The sequence below is a fragment of the Aphis gossypii genome, chromosome 2 (assembly GCF_020184175.1).
Source record: "Aphis gossypii isolate Hap1 chromosome 2, ASM2018417v2, whole genome shotgun sequence".
Classification (NCBI taxonomy): Eukaryota; Metazoa; Arthropoda; class Insecta; order Hemiptera; family Aphididae; genus Aphis; species Aphis gossypii.
In genome coordinates, this window is record NC_065531.1 from 46074990 (window position 1) to 46097674 (window position 22685).

At 26.7% G+C, this 22685-nt stretch overlaps 3 protein-coding genes across 5 annotated transcripts; 2 read left to right on the forward strand and 1 right to left on the reverse strand.

The window, feature by feature from the left end:
- Window positions 1-2300: 2300 nt before the first annotated feature.
- On the forward strand, window positions 2301-8460 carry LOC114129792 (neuralized-like protein 4). Of its 2 annotated transcripts, none has more exons than XM_027994629.2 (18): window positions 2301-2849; window positions 2935-3135; window positions 3206-3434; window positions 3740-3827; window positions 3880-4332; window positions 4397-4599; window positions 4654-5065; window positions 5125-5396; window positions 5455-5621; window positions 6063-6208; window positions 6287-6380; window positions 6440-6586; window positions 6657-6821; window positions 6904-7083; window positions 7148-7601; window positions 7663-7887; window positions 7953-8028; window positions 8094-8460. In XM_027994629.2, the coding sequence occupies exons 1-18, from the start codon at window positions 2688-2690 to the stop codon at window positions 8299-8301; spliced, it is 3882 nt and encodes a 1293-aa protein (XP_027850430.1). In that variant the 5' UTR covers window positions 2301-2687; the 3' UTR covers window positions 8302-8460. The 2 variants fall into 2 exon arrangements, with proteins under 2 accessions (XP_027850430.1, XP_027850431.1); XM_027994630.2 differs by having other exon boundaries at window positions 3743-3827.
- Window positions 8358-10607, reverse strand: LOC114129793 (polynucleotide 5'-hydroxyl-kinase nol9-like). Its single transcript, XM_027994631.2, has 8 exons — window positions 10140-10607; window positions 9887-10069; window positions 9598-9814; window positions 9353-9492; window positions 9081-9279; window positions 8919-9020; window positions 8721-8860; window positions 8358-8649 (listed from the first exon to the last, which is right to left on the reverse strand). The coding sequence occupies exons 1-8, from the start codon at window positions 10453-10455 to the stop codon at window positions 8429-8431; spliced, it is 1518 nt and encodes a 505-aa protein (XP_027850432.2). The 5' UTR covers window positions 10456-10607; the 3' UTR covers window positions 8358-8428.
- A 113-nt stretch (window positions 10608-10720) lies between these two features.
- On the forward strand, window positions 10721-17039 carry LOC114129794 (zinc finger CCCH domain-containing protein 14-like). 2 transcript variants are annotated; one of them, XM_027994632.2, is made up of 6 exons: window positions 10721-11046; window positions 11893-11935; window positions 13958-14137; window positions 14483-14650; window positions 15697-16124; window positions 16229-17039. In XM_027994632.2, exons 1-6 carry the CDS (start codon window positions 11008-11010, stop codon window positions 16427-16429), a joined length of 1059 nt encoding a protein of 352 aa, XP_027850433.2. In that variant the 5' UTR covers window positions 10721-11007; the 3' UTR covers window positions 16430-17039. The 2 variants fall into 2 exon arrangements, with proteins under 2 accessions (XP_027850433.2, XP_027850434.2); XM_027994633.2 differs by lacking the exon at window positions 13958-14137.
- The last annotated feature ends 5646 nt before the right edge of the window (window positions 17040-22685 follow it).

Consider the following 22685-nt stretch of genomic DNA (forward strand, 5'->3'; position numbering starts at 1 on the left):
AAGTATATAAATGTATTTATTTATTAAACATGTAAACAAGTAACATTTTATTCAACTTAGGTAACAACACATGGAAATGTGTTGCCTTGAACAATAAAAATTTGGTTCATAATTATAATCTTATGTATTAAATCTAAAATGTGAAAAGGATACAACAGTATTGTGTTCAATAACAGATTCAACGATAATTTCTTGTCATAGATCATAATGCTTTAACAGAAAATGTAGACAGCTGGAATGGATAAATGTTTTATTCTTGTCATCAAATTAATATTGTACATATGCATTGAAATCCGCTATTCATGCTGAAACTCAATTAAAAAATATACAATTCTATAAGCTATAAAGGATATACTTACTGATACATACATCATTGTATAATTATAAGGATAATGGTTTATAAAAAAAAAAAGACATTTAAACACTTTACAACACTACAATGAATTACATGGGGATAACCTAAAACTATTCAGGATATATGTTGTTTTTTGAGGAAAAACGATTTAAGATCTCCCATATTTCCAGTGGTTAGGCCTCTTAAGGGCGTCAAATTTTTTTTTGCAATGGGGTGCAAAATGTCTAAATACGTCACTATACATAGTTGAATAGTTCTTAAGCATTACATTTTTATATTTATATTCCAAATAAATGTATTAATATTCATTATAACTTAGACAATACATTAGGTAATATTTCACAATAAATATGGTTCTATTTACTGTGATGTAAACATACCATGGAAAAATCATAATACAATAATTAGTGACTACTCAGGTGACTACTCATCACTGTGTGGATAGGGAAACAGAATATGACATAGGTATTACATACTTAAATAATGAGTAAAAGACTTACATCTCTATAACTATTCAGTACAGTAGACAGAAGTTTATACATACCTGTTTCCGTAAAAATTGATGTTTTAAATACTTCAAGAAAAATTACATGTTTAAACGTTAGACGTGAGTTAGATTATAATATTGTATAGTCTTTAAAGGAATTTTGAATTTATAACCTAACTTTCCATTATTATTGATTTACAATATTATGTCAGTATGTTCGGTATAATTATTGTGGTAATAACGCCAATAGAAATTATTTATAAATATACTTTTAAAACAATACAATTTACAACAATTACTGTGTAACATAGGGCGACATCTACTTGACGGTTTCGGTGCAATAGTATGACACCCCTGAACTTTTATGAAATGCAACACAACGTACAAGGCTTCTTATCACTAGTCGTCCGAGTAAATAGTCCCCTAGCTATGGTCCCCCAACTTCACACACGTAAAATAATAGTGAATATTTATTCATCCATAGGTATATAATAAATTAATAACTATTAATTCTCAAACTGTTAATATTTTATGTTATAATTTAAAAACGAAAAACTATAGATACTTGAAATTTTCACAAAATGTTTATATCATCATTGTATAAAATTAATTATTTATATAAACAAATATTTTAAGTAGTCGAAAAAATCAAAAAACAGCATTTATAAAATTTAATTCTAAAAATACGAATTTAAATTATACACATTACATTAAATATTAAAAACGTATTTACGACCATTATACGGTCAAGTTATTTTCGCTAAAACCTAAAACTCATTTTATTGGGATCTAATATATTTTTTTGTACATAATACGATAAAAAATAACCTTTTCACATCAACGATCAACTGGTGTACTTGGTGCATACTCTCTCTTTCCATAAAAAAAATGGTACTTACAGTCATTTACTACAATTCCATCACAAAAACGATAGGTACCTAGTTATTTTATCAATCCATTTATATTTATTACTGTTTTTTTTTTCACTGATTTTATAATAATACTTATATTATAGACAGTCAAAATATAATATACGTAAAAATATGTTAAATTTTCATGAAAATTGATCAAATAATAAAAAATAGGACCAAATGGAAAAAAAGCTATAATAAAATTTACTTTATTCAATTCAGAACGATTTAAAACGTACTTAGTTTTATTAATATATAAGAATTATCATTCTATTATACTCCTTTAAAAAGTAGCATTTTTGCTAAACAATCAGATCCCCAATAATAGACATGATTCAAGAACTGAAATATATTATCATAGGAATACCTTAGTTCATACTTCATACTAACAGTTCATACTATTTATTTATTCTGTGATACTAATAAGTAATAAAGTAAGAGGTAAGCAATAAGTCTGATAAGACCGTGGTCCCTGGTTTAAAAAAAAAAAACGACATGAAAATCACTAATCAGTTATTACTGTTATCAGCATTCATGTCTCATACTATTTATACTCCAATCGCTCGCCGACAACGGGTGATAAAAGTATAGACGCTAAAGGCTGAACTCATACTATATTACACAACTTTAGATGCCCCAGACGGCATTTTCAACTTACAAGTTCAACTTTCATCCCCTGTCTCTTTCAGTTCTCCACCGATTACCGATTTACAAACAATGTTTACTTCATTCCACGATTTGCAGATAAATGTACAGTCCTATATTTTCATTTAATTACGGATGAATGACGAAATAGATTCGTCTATACAGCATTGTCATGTAATCCGACACTGTAACTATCGGATGAACATTTGGTTCGGGGAATTAAATTTGAAAAAAAGTCAAAATGATGCTTCGTAACGGTGCTACATAATTGTCGGTGTTAGAAATCAAAATGCCTGAGTGGGACGACCGTTTAAGGTTTCATGTGCGGTGCGGCACATTGGTGAAACTGTCTTCAAATAGTAGATCAGCCAAGCGGCTGCGGGCATTTGACGAATTTAATAATGGTGTGGTCATGACCAATCGAAATTTATTCGACGATGAACTGTTTGAGGTAAAGATTACTATTATGTCAAACCAAAATGTAATACATATACTTATTTACAACTTTACAAGCTTGATTATTAATTGGTTTTCAGATTCGCATTGATAAATTAGTAGACAAGTGGAGTGGTAGTGTTGAGGTAGGTGTTACTATTCATGATCCGGGAGCTATTCCGATACCATCAACAATGACTAATTTGAGGACTGGCACTTCAATGATGTCGGGACGCGGTATATTGGCCAATGGTAAAGGAATTAGACGAGAATACGGAAATTTCAATCTGGATGATTTAAAAGTATTATAAATTACAATATTGTTTAGCATAATGGATATTAATTTATTCTAAATCTGTTATATTATTCAAGGTTGGTGATCGTATTGGTCTGATACGAAAGCGAAATGGTGATCTACATTATTATATCAATGGTCTTGATCAAGGAGTAGCTGTTTCTAACTTACCTCCTAAAGTGTGGGGTGTAGTTGATATGTATGGCAGAACGGTTAAAGTTACTATTGTTGATCGCGATGTTAATGAGGAAAGAAATTTGCTAACAAGGCTAAGCAATTCAATAACTTTATCCAATGAAAACCAACGCAAGTTTATTTAAATAAAATAAATTAAGCATAATTTTTATCCATGATTCATTATATCTTTTATGCTAAAAATTAAGATATAGTCAGAATTATTTGTCTTATTACTTCTAGTCTAAAGTTTTTGATCTCTGATGTTAAAAAAATTTGCATTTGTATATTATGTGGTAATTTATTTTTTTAAATTTTTATCAATTGAAAATAATACATTTGAATTAAAATAAAGGTTGTAAAATGGCACCTTATTCATTAGACATATATCATATTTTGTTTTAGTTGACAATAACACTGTGTTTATTTTGTTTCAGTAGTTAATGAGGATTTACTTGAATTCCATCCAATGTGCGGTGCACATACTCTAGTCATTAATAATAATACTGTTGCTTACAGGCCAAAGTAAGAAAAATTGACTATTAATTAGTTTATTTATTAATTATTTTAATTTTAGCGCATTAGATGATTTTAATAACGGTGTTGTGTTAACCAATCGTCCATTACGTTTAAATGAATTATTTGAAGTACGTTTGGATCGTCTAGTCACTAAATGGGCAGGATCAATAGAAATTGGTGTAACAACACATAGTCCTGGAGATATTGACTATCCTTTAACTATGACTAATGTACATTCTGGTACTTGGATGATGACTGGTGTGGGAATTATGCATAACGGCATTACCGTTGTCAATCAATATGGAGTGAATTTAGATACATTAAGGGTAGGAGACCGTGTTGGTGCTATAGTCAAATCAAATGGCTCTTTATACTTTTATGTAAATGGCATAGACCAAGGAGAGGCTGCTAAAAATATACCATTGGGAGTGTATGGTGTTGTTGATTTATATGGTCAGGCAGCACAAATTACTTTATGTCGTGATAATGTTGATCAGATTTCTCCATATAAGTATGTAATATTTTACAAATTATATCAATAGTCTTAATTAATTATTTTTTATTTCACATTATAGAAATAATGTTAGATTCTTTCCTAATCACGGAAAAAATGCACGTATAGTTCCTGGGTCACGTGGCCGTACAGCTGACAGGTTGTATTCTGAGTATGAATTTAGTCAGTCAATTGTTCTAGTCAATCAAATGTTGCAAGATGGTGAATTATTTTCTGTTAGTGTGGATAAACTTAATGATAGATGGTCAGGCTCAATAGAAGTTGGTAAGTAATATTAGCATATTACTGAAATGATAGATGATATAAATTATTTTCTAGGTGTTACTACTATTCTCCCAAACATTTTATCTGCTGATCTACCAAATACTATGACAGATTTAGATCATGATACTTGGGTTTTATCTGGATGTACTGTGATGAAAGATGGTTTAGCAATTAAATATAATTATTCACTGGATTTGGACAAAGTTAAAATTGGTTCGGTGGTTGGTGTAATGAGACATAACAATGGTTGTTTGAATTATTTTTTGGATGGAAATGATCAAGGAGTAGCTTGTACCAATGTGCCTCCAAATTTATATCCAGTAATTGATATATATGGTCGATGCACTCAAGTTACTATTCAGAGTCCACCAGAAATTAGATGTGATGATAGTGATTCAGACACAAGTTGTTGCTCACAGGATGATGCAATGTCTGTTCAGACTGAAACTGGAGTTAAAGGACAAAAGTATGATGAATTATTTTTTTTATCTAGAAATAATGTTGATTTTATGTTCTATATTTTAGAGATATTAATTTACTTCAATTTCTTTATGGAGAGAACATAAAACTAATTGAAGACTATAGGACAGCAACTCGAGTAAAATCTTTTAAAGGGGGCCTCTTAATATGTGATAATAAGATGCAGCCGAATGAATTATTTCAAATATTAATAGTAAAATGTAATACAAATTATGCAGGAAGTATGCGAATTGGTGTTGTTAGTTCTTTGCCGGAAACTCCATTGCCATCTAATATCAAAGATTTAAGTATGAAAGAAGATGTGTGGTATTTTTCTGGTATGTCAGTTACTTGTATTGTTTTAATTATATAATTAAGATAATGAATGTATTCTAGGCAACCAAGTATGGTACAATCAATCATTAATTATGAACAACTATTGTCCAAGCTTAGATAGACTGAGAGAAGGTGATAGAGTCGGTATTAAGTATACAGCAGACCGAACATTACATTTGTTTGTGAATGGCTATGATCAAGGAATCGCTGTATATAATGCACCTGAGGTAACAAAGTTTTCTACTAAATTTAGTATTGTATAATATTCCCTAAAATAGGTAAGCATATTACAGCAATTTTATGATTAATTTAAAAATGTAGACAAAATTTTTTCAACATTCACCTTATCATAATTATAACCACCTACTGACTACTTGAACTTGCCCTCAAATAATAAATAATTCCCACCAATAAAAGTTATCACATTATCCCTTGAACATCTATCCATTATTCCTTAAAGTACCAGAAGTAATCACCACTTTAAATAATCCTTTGCTATGGTACAATAAATTCTTATTATGTTGAATCACAGAATATAATAATTTTAGCTATTATTACAATAAGACTCCATTTTTAATTTTTAGTTATCTTAAATTTTTTTCTGTTTTCTTAAGAGTTTTCTGTACTATAGTCTATATTATAAATATAATTTATTAACTTGATATTAGGTTATTTATGGCGTAATTGATTTGTACGGTTGTCATATTTCGGCGAAAGTAATACAAACGGATCAAGATTCTAAAACAAATGTGCAAATGATTTCTTCACAGTGTAACAGTGAACATACATCAGATATATCTGAATCAGTTAAAGTGTTAGAATTAAATTCTTTAACAATTTAATTTAAATCAGTGTTGTATGTATTTTTAATTACTTAATTACTTAATTTTAGAGACACTACAATTAATGTTCTGAAAAGAATGACCGTACTAGATGAAGATATGAGCGAATGCGGTTCATCAGAAATCAGTTATTTTATAGACGAGGTAAAATTGTGTATAATGGGAAGTATTAATAAAATAAAATATTTTGTAATTATTTACAGTCTACATTTAAATTAATGAAATTTAATGACTGGCGAGGTCGCAATATACGCCTATCACGAGATGGCCGTACAGCAACTAGAATAGAAAGTTATAATCATGGGTTAACAATGACTCCAGAAATTTTACTACCTAACTCTATATTTCAGGTATGCACAGTATTTTTAAATTTCCAAATATATATGATTATTATGTGTTATAATTAATACTGGCTTACAGGTTGAAATCCAAGCATTAAATAAAAAGTGGGAATCATCGTTAATGATTGGCGTATCCAAGATAACATGTACTAATAATTCTGCACCACCAACAGCATTATCTTTAAAAGGATATGATAGCACATGGATAATTTCTGGTGATTCTGTATATTTTAATGGTCTTAAAGTAAATATTTTCTACAAAATTTGATAAGTTTTTAGGTGTATGTATGCAATATATAATATATATAATATTTATTTGTTATTAGATTAAAAGTAATTACGGTCCAGATTTGAATTATTGTATACCTGGAGATATCATTGGAATTATGATTGATGGAGAAAATTGCTTAAAATTGTTTGTTAATCGTATAGATTTTGGAATAGCTGCATTTAACATACCAGCTGATTGTTATGGTATTGTTGATTTGTATGGACAATGTGAACAGGTAAATAGTTCACACATATTATTATTGTTTTAAATTCTACTGAAAATTATATCAACCTACCTAGGTTTCCATTGTAAATCCCTTTATTGACATGTCGCCTGTTGATCCTGTCCCAAATATGCCTATGGAATGTGACGTATTACCTGAAGACGCTTGTCAACCAATACCATCTGAAGAGAAAGCAGACTTTGAAGGTGATGAAAAACAAAGTCCAGCATGCGAAGAAATTGAATTGGCAGATTTAACTTGGATGAAAACAGATAAGACGAATGAAAATGTTTTGGTAGCAAGTGGCCATGATGTTAGATCTCGTTCGGCTGAACTAGCTGGATGGATAGATGACGAGGCTAATACGTCTACACTAAGAATGTCAACAATTCGTGTAGGGAAAACGTCTGGTTATTATACTCCAGATACAAGGGAACGAAGACAAAATGAAATATTAAAATCTCTTCGTCTCAAACAGTGTCAATATTTTAATTTATCATCAAAAATCAGAGCTTATCTCAGTATTCCAGGTTAGTTTATACTGAATAATGAAAAAGAATTTGTAAATGAATTTTACTATTTTTTTTTCAGATGTATTTTTCTTAGAAAAAGGTCATACGTGCTATTGTGAAGGTTGTAATTTGTATACATGTGATGAAAATAAATTATCTATTGAAATGGGTTGGTGTAAATTTTTACTCCGAAAACATCCTAAGTTTAATAAATTACCTTTGGATAAATGGCGATCAGCATATGTAGGAAGATCATTTGACATGATTCGTAACTGTTTGGATCATGGAACTTTAACCGTTCTAGGTAAAATTTGTATCAACGTTTTTGAAAGTTATTTTTAATGTTTGTATTTATAATATAATTAATAGATACCGAACCTGAAGACATTATACTTTACCCATACTTAAAACGTACAGTATGTTGTCAAAACATAAAACCCTTTGGGTAAGTTAAATATTTTCTATAACTTCTCTGAAACATTAATGTAATCTATGTTTTTTTTTTTTTAGATATTATGATTTTGAAACCAATAACCAGTATAAGTGCCATGCAGCGTTTGAGTTGATGATTGAACAAGGTTCATTTGAAGTTGGCGAATTTTTGCCAGGATCTAGTAGAGCTGATTGTCATCAAATTTCATCACTAGTCATTCCAAAAAATGGTACCAAAACAGTACTCACAGCTCTTTATTTTAGATTTGATAGAGATTTAAATTAAATTAAATCAGAAAAAATATTAGATTAGTGTTAAGAACTTAAAAGACTTTGATCTCATTTTTTTTTGTTATTATTTTTTTTATTATTATTTTGGATATTGATAAGGAACAATATTGTTATTAAAACATTTATAAGAATAACGCTTTATGTTGCCTGTAAACATTTTCATTCAATATGCTGTCCTGCCTTACACAAACATATTTTGGATTTTGTGTGCCTTCTGTATAGAATGTGTATGGCAAATTAACTTTACCAAGCCTGATCTGATTGACGCGTTTCAATACATCTGATGTTACAGGAGTAGTTACATATATATCACCTGTAGATTTATTTACAGCACGAACAACACCTGAAATAAAATAAATGATCATAATCAGCTTTTGTTTATTATTGAAGACTACAACAACATAAAATACTTACCAAATCCAACACATTCACATAAATTTGTATGGTTGTCCACACACAGAGCAACCACATTGGCATTTATTAAATCTAAGGATTCATCTTGAGTTAATTCATCAACATCCTTTATATGGATATTAATATTTTGGATGTTAGTTCTATAAATTAAATGTTATTATTATACATTTATTATCAAAGTCAAATAATAATTAATACCTGTAAGGGACAACATCGTTAAAATAAATATCTGCACTTTCCAAACATTTACTGAAATATGATGCTATTAACAATTGTTGTCTAATAGGCTTTTCAACAAATCTAAAAGGACATAAATATCAAAACAATTTAAAAAAGAAATTTTCTCTACTCAATACTTACTGAAAATGAGGTGCCTTAGCAAGTTTATTTTTAGCAGTAGATGTAAAATACCAAAGATTATATGACAAAGAAGATTTTGTACTGTCGTTTATAATTTCTGAGTGCAAGTTTAAATCTTGATTGTCATTAAACTTAAGCTGAACTACATCAGATGGTTTAACTTTAGATATAAGATTATGTAAGATTTCAAGTCCTGGTCCTAAAAGTAAATAAATAAAAAAAATCATTTAACTATGTATAAATGTTATTGTTAATTTAATTTTAAATTTTACCTTGAACAAATCCCATGGTGTTTATAAAACATGGCATTTTTTCCAGATCGTTTGATTTGATATCGTTGACTATTTTTTCAACAATTTCATTGTAAAGTGGTACATTGTTCATAACATCATTGTTTTCAAAAAAATATGATCTAAAACCATAAACATATTATAATTACTTTTCAAGTATAGCTCAAATAATTTTTGTTGAAAAGTTCATTAAATTATAAAAAAAAACAAATTAACATTAAGATTACTTCAAGGGCTGCATGAAATGTGTAAAATTTGGTCCCAGCAATGGTTTATCAATAACAAATGCTGATATACATCTAGGTAAGAGAAATTCACTTTGTCCAATATCAAAGTCCAATACTAATATTCTGTCGAATTTTATAAGCAATTTATTTATGAAATAACACATCATTGTTGATTTTCCGGAATCTCTGTATCCAGCGATCAAAACTCTAATTGGTTCTATTATCAAACATTCATAATTATAAATATATGAGTTGTGAATAGGGTTGAATATTACAACATAAAACTAACCTAAATCAATAGAACGATTAAGAAGTTCATTACAGAAACCTTGCCATTGTTCATCGTTCACAAGTCTTGGATTTGACATTGGAGTTTTGCTTAGATCAAACCAACAACCCAATTGTTCTTCTAGTTCTAGTAAAAGTTTGGGTGGAGTTAATCTACTTCCGTTTATGTCAAACACGCTATAATCTAAAAAATCCATTGAAAGATTATTAATGTTAATTTTAATATTTAATATATATATTTAATTTTAATATACCGGGAGCATATTTGTTTAAAAATGTTTTCCATTTGCTGGTTTGGCCGCTCTTCTCAAGTACAACAACTGCTTTCTGTCCGTCAGCCGATTTAATAGGAATCAATCCGCGCAATCCTATAGAGTACAATACAGTCTTTGGAGTGTCCACGGTCATTGTATAACCCCATGTTTCTATCTTTCCTTCCAAAACGCTAACATCAACAGTCCCGATGATGTGTAAAACATCTTTGCCTTTGAACTCGACTAACACTTTTTCTGATGAATTGGATTCATAGAATACTGGCAAAGTATCAGGTAACTGAAATATTTCTTTCATTTCAAATCCTAAATCGTTCTATCTAATAAAAAGTAACTAGTCATCAAATGTACCAAACTACCAATTAATAATTATAATAAGTAATAGGTACTCAATTAATAATTATGATGGAAGTATAATTTAAAAATTAAATTATTAAATTATTATCACGGAATCACTATTCACTAATTCAAAACCACGTTATAGATAATATTATCTACAGCCGTGCTTCAAACACTTATATAATAATGATAATAATAATAATGTTCATAAGTAAACAAATATAACTACTGTTGTGCGGTCTGCGAATAATCGAGTAAATACTACAAAAATAGCTATAAATACCTATACTTACGTGATTATTGTGTGACATTTGATGATGTGTTAAGGTATAAGGCACAGGCATACGCCGTAAGCGTTGGGTGCTAAGGTGTTTACTTTGTTTTAATAAATTATAGCTACACGTGAGTACAACTGGACAACAGAACGATATTTTATTTACATCCGTAATTCGTAAATACTGGACTTTCTCAGTTTTTGTTTCCATATGAAACAATAACTACAATTTTAATCATGGACAATTTATGTAACGAAGTCATTATAAAAGTTAAAGTAAGTTTTTCCATGGCATAACTATTTGAATCTCCTTATTATTTAATATTACTTAACAGTCCAGCTAACTGTTGCTTGAAAAATATCAGATAGGTTTACCAAAGATTTTCAAAAAAGACATTAAAGTTAATCTATCAATAGGTATAGGTATATCGGTTCAAATTGAATATTCAAGAAATTACAAAATATCTATAATATATCAGCGAAATATACTGACCCATATCAGATTCAGATTGACTTGTGTGTATAATGTACTACTTTAAAGTATATTAAATTTTTCTCAAAACTCTTGATCTCAACATTTTGTATTAACTTTAGTGTTTTCAAAATCTCTAGTGCTTGATATATTTCTTAAACATATTTATGATAGTAGGAACTCAAAATCTATTTCTAATGATAATGCATTTTAATAATAATAAAAAATATCAATATATCTAAACATAATATCTTATATTAATATGTACCTATAATATGTAATGCTGATGTTAGTTTTTGTTTCTAAGTCTATTTTATCATGTTATGTTTATTTAATTATATCATATTTTATTTGTATAAGTATTGTACTTTAAACGAATTGTAATATTGTTGAACTCTGTATACTAGATACGAGCTTATAGCTCAGTTAGTGTATGTATCAGCTATTATTAATGTATTTTATTGTAATTATTAAATTGACATTTTTTTTTGGCTGAATAAATAAATAAATAAATAAATAAATAAATAAATAAATAAAATAAAAAATAATTGAAAAACTTGGAGTTTTGTTAGGTGGTATTCTATTAATATAATGTTGGCTAAAATTTTTAAATTAAATTAAAACATCATCAAATGATTTATTTTTTATAGGAAGCAATACGAGCGAAACTAAAAGAAATGAATGCAAATAGCAGTAAGTAATAATTATTATTGGAAGATATTCATATTCATATTTTCATGCTATAAGATATTAAAATCATTATTATTTATTTATTTAAAAATATATTTTTTGTTGATATTTATTAAGAGCTATATTTACAATCAGATATTATAATAAATTATTTATACATTATTTATCTATTGATATCCACTATTATAAAGTTTGGTATAATACCTAGAACTTTTTGCTTCAATATTTAAAAAAAATGTATTTTAAGATGCAATTATTATTATTTTTCTAATGTCTCATTTTTAAGACAGATTTTATTTCCAAATAATTTTATAAATGTTATAAACTATAGATGTATATTTCTGATCATTGTTAATTTGAAAAAAAAAATAGTAAGTCATGTTTTTTGTTTAGAACAAGTTTTTTAATAATCATAATACCTATATAAAAAATAACTCATTGTAATATGGTATATTACTGAACAAATTTAACTAAATACTTAATAACTATTTTACACTGTAAAAAGTACTGTAATAAATCAAAAATTATGGATTGAGTTTACAATCATGATTCATGAATCAATTACATTATAATATTAACTCGGATGTTGTAGTCAAGTACTTTTAACAAAAAATAATTGATGGGGTTAGGAGTAGCTACAGTTCTGACTTTACTTCTATTACCTATATATTATTATTATTGAAAACATGTTTACGTATCTAACCTAAGGGTGGTGTGACTGTATGAGACATGAGTACAGATTTATTAAAAGTTATATACATATATTATTGCATTAGTTCATTTATTATTTATGTAGGAAAAACCTTATTGTTTTATTACATTCAAAGTAAATTTTCTTACACTTAATATATAATGTTGTATGATCACTTACTTGTGTAATTAAAGCAGAGGTTATCCTTCTCTGTATTGAATCCAAGAGATAAAAGTCCAAAAAACAGATGGAGGCAGAATTAGGAAGTTACTTATAAGGATGAAATAAGTAAATCACTAGCTAAATTTGATTAACACGGTCGATGACAAGAAAAAGTGCTTAGTTGTTATAACTAGCAAGAATTTGTTTGTAGGTAGATAACTCGGACATTGTTACTGGTAGTGGTGAGACTTTTGGTCTTATTTATATCATTGACCCTTTGTACTTGTGCGATTGTATAATGTTTTTGTTTATTTTGTTAGTAATAGGTACAAAATATGTTATTGTTTTTGTATATTTTGAAATTAATTTCATAAAAATGTATTTCTATGTTTAATATATATATTATTCTTAACTTAAGTAGATTATTATTTTGATAAGTATAGTATATGGTACAGGGTGCAGTTATATTACTGTATGTTAAGTATCATTTTAGTATTGATGATAATATTATTCTAACAAATAACAAACATTTAGTAATGTTTAAAACAAATTAAGTAAATATATAAATTAAAATAAATATATTATATAATAATAATTAAATTATTTCTTAAATAAAAAAGATAATTATATATTTTTAAGTCTGTTCATATTTTGTTAATATTAATTTTTATTGTTTCAAATATACAATGATCAAAAATATACCCCTATAATTTAATATGTTTATGAATATTTATTTTATCTTAGGTAAAATTATATGTTAGACAAAAAAACAAACAAACAAAAAATTATATTCCAATACATTTTAAAAATTAGGGAAATGTTTTTCTACCCCAAAATAGCTAGAGTTGAAATTTTCCATTTACAAATAATACTTAATTTATCACAGATAACTAACCTAGGTACATAATTATTAAGTAGAAAATTAATAATACTAATAGTCTACTTCTAATACTATGTTATGTATACAGTTTTTCAAAATTTATTGAATCAGTTGTGAAATAATAGTCCCTTAAACATTAATTTATTTTATTTTGTCATAAATTTAATATTTTTTCTTATTGTTAGCTTTCCACCTTTTGATTTTTAATTTGTTATGAAAAGTATATATTATTCATATTATTTATTTATATTTTTGATTAAGTATTTTAAGTTATTTTTTTGAAATATTTTAGGCGATGAGATAATTGATTATATTATGCTGTTAGTCACTACTAAAAAATCTAGCTCTGAGTTGGCTAAAAGTATTGAGTTTGTGATGGAAAGTAATACAAATGTTTTTGTGAAATGGTTGTCAACAATTATTAAAAAATTGCAACAAGTAACTGTTAGTACAACAAAACAAATTGTATCAGGTAATATAAATAAATTAGAAATAATTATTATATGTTTTTGAGTTTTTAATATTTTGGTCAAATTGTACAACATAATTATTATGAGTGTATAAAATACCATTTATTTTGGAACAAATTAAGTAGCAATATAAGGCAAATTTTAGTACTATACTGCCTAGGCATCAAACAGCCACTCTTCAAATTTTATTTTTTCAATTTAGTGGCGTAATTAGAAATGTTCCTGTGTTGGGAGGGGGGGGGGAATTGTTTTAATAGAAAACTGTCAACTTTACTACTTCCAAAATAGTAATAATATAAATAATAGTAAAATTGGATTAAATAGTTACAATATTTTTATTTTTTCAGACAATTTCCAAACACCCGAGCAAAATTTAACAACCAATGGAATAAATGAAAGTGATGATATTTTAGAATGTGAATCTAATGATATAAAATCGGATAATACTGATAAAGTAAAAGAAGAACTTAATTTAAGTGTTGATGATGAAAACATGAAAAAATCTAATCGAGAAAGTATGATTATTTGTATTTATTTATTAGGTCATAATTTGTACTTTAAACTTGACTTTCTTTAGAATTTATCAAGTGTAAGTATGAAAAAAAATAATAAGAAACAGAGTAGTAGCGTATTTAAGATTTTTTAAAATTTTTTTTTTTGTGGGGGAGGGTAAAAACATTTTATTACTTTTTATAATTATGATAGTAGTTTAAATATTAAAATTAAAAACTCTTTTAAAACTATAAAATAATGTATATTAATTTTTATCTTTTGGAAAGTTTATACATCTATAATGTTATTTAATTCTTTATTTTACTGAAAGTATTAAATAAATAATAAAATGCTAATACAAATTACAATACTTCAACAGTCGTTTTACTATCAGTGTAATCACTACAGACTACAGATTGATTGCATTAACATTTCAACTCGAACAATGTTTTTATGAAAAATATTATCAAAACTTGAAAATGTACTAGGAGCTTTTCTTACAATGATCAGTTAATACTTAATTGGCTATTGGTAGATTTTATTACTGGCAGAATTTCAACTGCTAGCGTTAAAGGAAACTTAACAGGACATTGTAAAAACGACCCTAGGAGTCTAAAATTGGAAATTATAAGTTATAGATGTAGCAATTGGTGTTATTATTACATTATTTGTGTCATGTAATGTTGGTTAGTGGCAGCAGTATAATAATTTTTATTTTTGATAAAAAAAAACATTTTGGTTAGTAATTGGGTAAACCCAACCTAGCCATAAGAATTGTATACAAATTGTTTGATTGTATCCAGGTATATCCCATGTATAATATATCTTATGTCTAAGTGTATGGATATATAATTTCGATTTTTTTTGTAGTTATTACTCATTATTTTCTATTCTAAAATATGTACATAAAATATATTTTATCATATAATACTAGAATTAAAAACTTCAATCCAAATCAAATGATAAAAAAATAAATTATAGTTACTGAATAACTAATTTTGATATAAAAATTAGCTTAATTATTTAATTGTAAAAATATATTAATTAATTACATAAAATTTTGTTTCAGAACATAAAAATTGTTTACCTGAATTAAATGTATCTAACTCGGTTAAGTATGATGAGACTATAATATCTTCAGCGTCAAACAAAATAAGACCAAGAATATGTATCTCATCCATAGAAGCTATTAAGACTAAACATAACATATTGACAAATGAAAAAGACATTGCTATAAAACCTTCACAAAAACTCCATCCTACAATTTCTATTAATTCTCATGTATCAAAACAAAATATTATTAATGATAATGAAACAGTTGATAATAAAAGAAAAAGACCTCGAATATCTATCAACAGTGACAATGAAGATGAGAAAACTGATATGTCTAAACTTCCAATTGCTACTAATGAAACAATCAAACATACTGCAAAAGAGTTACCAAAAAATAACAAAAAAACCATGTCTCAAGTTATAGTTGTTAAATCACATTCCAAAGTAAGTTTCATAATATATTTTATGTATTGCTTATTGCAATTATAATATTAATTACTAAAAATCATTTTTATAGTTAATATACTTTTTTTTCAATTTTTATGTAGAATAATACCAATGAAACTAGAAAGAAGCTAAATATGCATGATTTAATTGTTCAACGAGTAGATCATCAGCGTGGCGCTTTGGCTTTGGATACTGCATTCAAGTACATTCAGCAACAAATTGGTGCAACAGAAAAAGAAATAGCTGTTATAAAAAAATGGAGGGATTATGCTGTAGATATGTTACGTTCCAGCAAAAATTAATAATATTTTATTCATGATATTTTGTCTAATGTATTTTTTCATTGGAAATGATACCTTCAGACGTTAGTTTAAAAGTATTTATTTTATGTATTAAAATAAGTCAATATTTTTTTTTATTGTTTCCAAAAAGAAAAAAACTACTCAAAAAAAATCTAAAATATTAGTGCTAATCAATTTTATACTTATTTGGTTAAAAATGTATTATTTATTAAATATTAATTCTAAGTTAAGTATCCGAAAGTATATAATATATTATAAGATTTGGTTGTAATTAAGTTTATTTATAATTTTTTGTAAAAAATTAGTGACCTGATATTTAAAAAAGACTGAAATCTAGAAATAATATATTTTTTACCTTGGATGTTTACGTTCATTTATGCAAGCATCTAGTTTTAGGTTTGTAATATTGTTCACAGTTTATTAATTTGTAAGGTTCGAATAATATTAATGAGAAAGATATTAATAAACACCATGCGTAATTGTATAATAATAATTAAAGTCACTTCTCTGATTTTTAATTAATATTTTAATGGAGAGCTTAAGTTTATGTAGTTGCATAATTAAAACTGTACAAAATACCCACAATATATTGTAATGTACTATTTTCTAATTATCTATTTTGATTTTTCAATTATTTAAAGTATATTTAACTTAGTATCTCAATTGATTTATTATAGGTGCAAGAATGGATATTTTGCGAGATTAAATATTTTACAAGAATAAATAAAATTCTAGTACCTATATTTTTAATTTAACAGAATCTTGCAGCTTCTTCTGGCAACAGCTGAACTTGATAAAATATTTATCTGGGATAAATTATGATGTTGATGATATAATTGTTTTAGATGACAGCAAGTCTATGACCAAATTGGACGTGTAGAGGTGTAGACACTCCCTTTTTTGTATGGTTATGATAGTCAGATAGTAAGATAGTATGATAGAGTATAATGGTACTTTTAAATATACCTACTAGATAAGTGAAAAAAATAAATTTTAAACCATGTTTGTATAAAAAAAAGTAGGTTGTGTAGGTATTTATATTAATAACAAGACTGCAAATGAGTAATATGATGTGAATAGGTACTATTATTAATGTTGTTATACACATGCATTTGATAGATATTTTCATTGAGTAATAATATGGTATTTTCAATATGTCATTCTTAAAATGACATTGAAATTAACCATGTTTTTACAAAAATCTTGCACAATTCGTAGTTCGCGGTTCGTCTTTAACCCTAAAGGATTTCCTGTTCATAATAAAGGATTAAATTTTAAATTAGGAAGTACCTGTATATGTTTCAAGAACGTAATCGGAAAATGATAAATCTAATGTCGAGGAAACTGATATTAATTGTTATTTTTAGTTATTAAGTTTTTAAGTTATTATTATTATTATTATATTAAAAACAATTGTAAGCAATCACGCACATTTTTGGAGACTACTCTGCCAACCTCCACGTGGTGGACTCAGAGCCTGATTTACCAAATATATGGCCCAGGACAAAATAAAAATAAATTTTTATTTAAACAAAATAATATATTAGTATATAATTTTACATAGTTAGTGATAGTCATCGGTGGGCCCCTTTGGCCACGTGAGCCCAGGACAAATGCCTATTTTGTCCGTACGTAAATATGGCCCTGGGTGGACTCTTCTGGGTAATGCTTATAGGCTGAAAGGACTCTATTCGAACAACCCAATAATATTGTCAGACTCAAATCCGATAATCCAAAAGTATTTGCGGGACTCAATTCAAATATTCAATGTCAGCCGGGCTGACTCAGTCCAATAAATAACTTAAAAAAAGTCAACAATTTTTAAATCTACAAAAAACATAAAAGGCAGTGGCATAGCCGGTAAAAACTAAGGGGTGGGGAAACAATTTGTTTACTAAAAATAATAAAACAAAAAGATACCTTTGCCGCTTACAAAAATAAAAAGGGGTGAAGTGCCTCCGCAATTACGCCACTGATAATAGGCATATAATACAATTTTATCATACACAGAAAATTTTTATACTAACATGCCAAACATTTACACCAAAAACTAAAATCGATTTGATCAAATATCAGTATATCAGTTTTACTTAACAATTCCCGTTTTTTCTATTTTTTTTTTTTTTTTTGGTGTGCAATCGTATAGGTTGTCCGCTTAGAATATAATATCTATTTTATTGGTTTGTGACTTTTGTGATGATCTGTCATATACGGATTAGATTTACTGTAAACGAACTATGCTATATGGACAGTATACTGAGCAGTTTTATAAACAATAACCATCGAACCATAATAATTCTCTCGATCTTATCGTAAGAATAATGTTAGCGTAGAATCAATCACTCATTAAAACATGTTTTAATTTTTAAATTAATTGCAGTGTAGGACATAGGTAGGCACAATGTACCTGGCACACGTGTAATTACTTACAATGCAACATGTTTCGACAGTTGTCAAGGACTATTGAAATTCAATTGAGTCAGTTGCACTTCACATCTGAGTCTGCATCATCCGTACAAAATGTTTTGTAGGACAATATATATAGTCATATATTGATATATAGGTGATATACACTCGAAGATACTACCTAGATATATGTAGAATATATAGATGCTATATATTCATCATTATAAATTTCACGTCAGTAATTTCACGAGACTTTGTAAAAAAAAAGTTATTTGATTTTTATAGTCTGCCTTTTGGGTAAGATTGTAAAATTATTGATACAGTTTCTAAACGAATCCCCCAAAATCTAAAAACCGATCTCATAATAATAATATAATGTATAAAATAAAGTGGTAAGTACATTTTGTGCCGTTATACGTACTCGTCATAACTTATAAGTATCTTTTTTATTTTTTTAGAAAATCCTTACAGATCATTCAAGGCATTTATGTTTATTGAGTTTATTTTATGTTCTTTGACACTCCTATACCGTTTACTATACTATACGTCTTATTATGACACTATTAAATCTCTTTTTACCGTTTTAAAGCTTTTATTTTAACACCCAAACACACACGAAATATATACTATTTGACTATACATAATATATATATATATATATATATATTTATAGGTAGGTGATTTTTTTATACTTTAAAGATTGACTTGTTAAATTACCATTCACATAATAGCTTTATCCTTTATACAAACACATTATTTTAGATTCTGCAGAGTGGAATAATGATTTATTGATTTTACAATGATATGATATTTATTTTTCTATTTGTCATCGCCTTAAGGTCGCAATAAAAATACTATGGTTTTAACTTTAGGAATGGTTCTGGTAGTAATTTTGATCAAATTGTTACATGGAGGGAGGGGAACAAAAGTAAAAAATACCAAGTACCTACTTTTCAAAATAACGGTAAAAAAAATAAAAGCTTAAGAAAAAATGAAAATTTTCACACAAAACAAAATTTAAATTGTTTTTCTGGTGTAACAAATAAACTTATAACTTTAAGTACCTTTAAAGTAAAAATAAATTTGAATGTTTTAAGTTATATATTATATATTATACATGTGACATTTTTGATTTTTATTTGTAATTTTATAAATTTCGATAAAAAAATAAAAAAATTAGTCAAAAAACTTGAAAATTTAATGCAAGGGTTCCACTTAACTTGTTCATAAATCAATTAAAAATATAAAAAAAAAAAATAATAATAATAATAATATTTTAGTGAATTAAATTTTTTTAATTGCAATATAAATAAATAATTATAAAATATATTTAATAATAATATGTATAGGCTGAAAAACCGTGTTCGCTCAGAATCGTTTTTAAATGATTTTTTAGCGATTTATCATTGATTTAAAATTTTGACCCAGTATGTACATACAGCTGAGCTTTTTTTAATATATCGAATACAATTTTTTTTTCTAATAGCATCATATCATCTTAATGGAAATCAGTTTTAATTTTAATAACTGTATAATACAATTTCTAAACAGTAAATAAAAGATAAATAGAAAAAGACGCATTTATCCCAGTAGGTATAAATTATAATAATTTATACATTTTAATATAATCGTATAAAAACAATTTTCTTTTATGAAATCACAGGAATCGACCAACTAAACGAGCTTATATAGTAACAACTATTAATTACTAGCTAAATATTGTCCCTGCAGTGGCGTGTGACATTTGATAGTTTAACTATGGTATATTGTGCGTGATATATACCATGCACACAACGTACATACCTACACAGCAATATATATATATATACCTATATATATATAGGTACACAAAACAACGGAATTGCAATTAAGTTTGGAAACAATCTTGTCGTGGTGTATATAATATATATATATATTATCATGTCATCGAGGATTAGAGTGCCTTCCTACAATCTATACTTGACGCGCAATGTGGTTATGTTACATAACTCATGATCCGCCGGTACTATCACACTCTACACCTATATGTACCTATTCGTGCGCTATTGTTCTAAGCAGTAATTTATTATTGACGTTCGGTGGACCTAACCCGGCAGAGCTTATTATTTTATACATATAGTATTATGTAGTAAAATACGTTGGTATAGGTAATTAGCTTTCGCGGTATGAGAAATAATAAATAATATATTATATTTTTATGTTAATTTTCACCTGATATGCGCGCATGTATACAATGTACGTCGTACATACATAATATATATATATTTCTTTAATGACTCAGGGCTTTATTCGTATTTAAACGATCCAAAGGTGTTTAATAATAATTATATATGCGTATCTTAATTTAAATATTAGATATTTATAATATATACTTCATATTACGTCGATGAAGTCGCACTTGTCTTCCAATAAAGTGGCTTTTAATCTAAATTCGTAAACTAAGTCATATTAATCGCACGTGCAAACGTATATTATGCTAATACCTTAACGCATTATCAGCAAGTGAATCGGGGTATTGTAACTTGTAATGCTGTATTATAATAATTACGATACCTACGCATAAAACAGTGATCCAATTTTTAGAATGTAAAATTTTTATTTAGTACCTGTAGAAGATTATTGAATCAATTAATTGTCTGTATATTTAAAATAACTTTTTATGTTATGATAAATTACATTCTTTCAACTAATTTATAAATTTTTTACCTATGCTTAAAAAAATAACACTGTAAAGTAAACCAAAACCTTAAGTTGTTAATATTTTAATATTTACTTATTTCAATAAAATTTATATTTTGTTGATAATTATTGTCATATAAGTTGTTCTAAATGTCGAATTTAAAAATTGACATCATAAAAATTAAAAAAATTTCCAAACATGTATTAATCAGAATGCTTGGTACCGATTTGGGAACCCCCATGTCCATATTAGAGACGACATTGATTATAATTTATAAGTAATATAGTATAATTAAGTTTCGATATTGTAAACACACGCAGGGTGCCTACACTTAGCTATTGGTGAGGTGAGTACTTGTATTATAGTCTATAAAGGGCGAGTTTCTCACAAGTTGTTAATTTTTTGATTTTAAACAGAAGAATTATGAAAATTATACTTATGTGGCTTTGTGTATTGTGCATGTAATTTTTTAGGGAGTAAGTATTTACATATACGTATACCTATACAAGAAACGCGTATTACGACTGCGTTTTAAATTATTATGATTTGTGTGATTTGTACAATAATAAAAATTCCAAAAATTCACCAAACGCCACAGATAGTTAAAAATAAAGAAAAAAAAATTTTTTTTACACAATAAAGATGTTGGTTATAAAAATTAAAAATTATAAATTTCAGCTACTCGGGTTTGGGTACCGATATAATGGACGGGTAGATGAAGTATAAATACAAATACAAGTAAGAAAAAATAAATCAATTAATTATAATAACATTATTTAAACAGAAGATATTTTTGAATTAGAAAATTAATGATTTGATTAAATGTTTAATGAAAGAGTTAAACTATTATTAGATCGGATGTAATTCAAATGTAATTATATAGGTATAATAAAATAACTAAAAGATGGCACCGGCTTCTGTAATATAAAAGGCAAACTATTAAAATATATAGGTAGGTAATTTGTAATGCTTAATAATTATAAATTATAATTGTTTTTAATATTAAACTATGCGTAAATCTATTATTTATTTATTTGTAATTTATTATTTTATCAACTAATTTTCTCAAGTTTTAAAATATTTGTTAGATTTTTTTAAGCATAAAATAATTTTTCTTAATTTATTTGTAACTAGTTTTATGTGGTCATCCCATTTAAAGATAATAATAAA

Excerpts from the sequence above, each read along its gene's own strand:
- LOC114129793 (XM_027994631.2), bottom strand. The coding sequence starts at position 10,455 with ATGAAAGAAATATTTCAGTTACCTGATACTTTGCCAGTATTCTATGAA. Across the intron at positions 9,493-9,597 it reads CATTTCATGCAGCCCTTGAA|ATCATATTTTTTTGAAAACA; the intron begins GTAATCTTAATG and ends TTATGGTTTTAG. Across the intron at positions 9,280-9,352 it reads CACCATGGGATTTGTTCAAG|GACCAGGACTTGAAATCTTA; the intron begins GTAAAATTTAAA and ends ATTTACTTTTAG.
- LOC114129794 (XM_027994632.2), top strand. The coding sequence starts at position 11,008 with ATGGACAATTTATGTAACGAAGTCATTATAAAAGTTAAA. Across the intron at positions 11,047-11,892 it reads AAGTCATTATAAAAGTTAAA|GAAGCAATACGAGCGAAACT; the intron begins GTAAGTTTTTCC and ends TATTTTTTATAG. Across the intron at positions 14,138-14,482 it reads AACAAAACAAATTGTATCAG|ACAATTTCCAAACACCCGAG; the intron begins GTAATATAAATA and ends TTATTTTTTCAG.
- LOC114129792 (XM_027994629.2), top strand. The coding sequence starts at position 2,688 with ATGCCTGAGTGGGACGACCGTTTAAGGTTTCATGTGCGGTGCGGCACA. Across the intron at positions 5,622-6,062 it reads CTGTATATAATGCACCTGAG|GTTATTTATGGCGTAATTGA; the intron begins GTAACAAAGTTT and ends ACTTGATATTAG. Across the intron at positions 6,381-6,439 it reads TCAGTTATTTTATAGACGAG|TCTACATTTAAATTAATGAA; the intron begins GTAAAATTGTGT and ends AATTATTTACAG.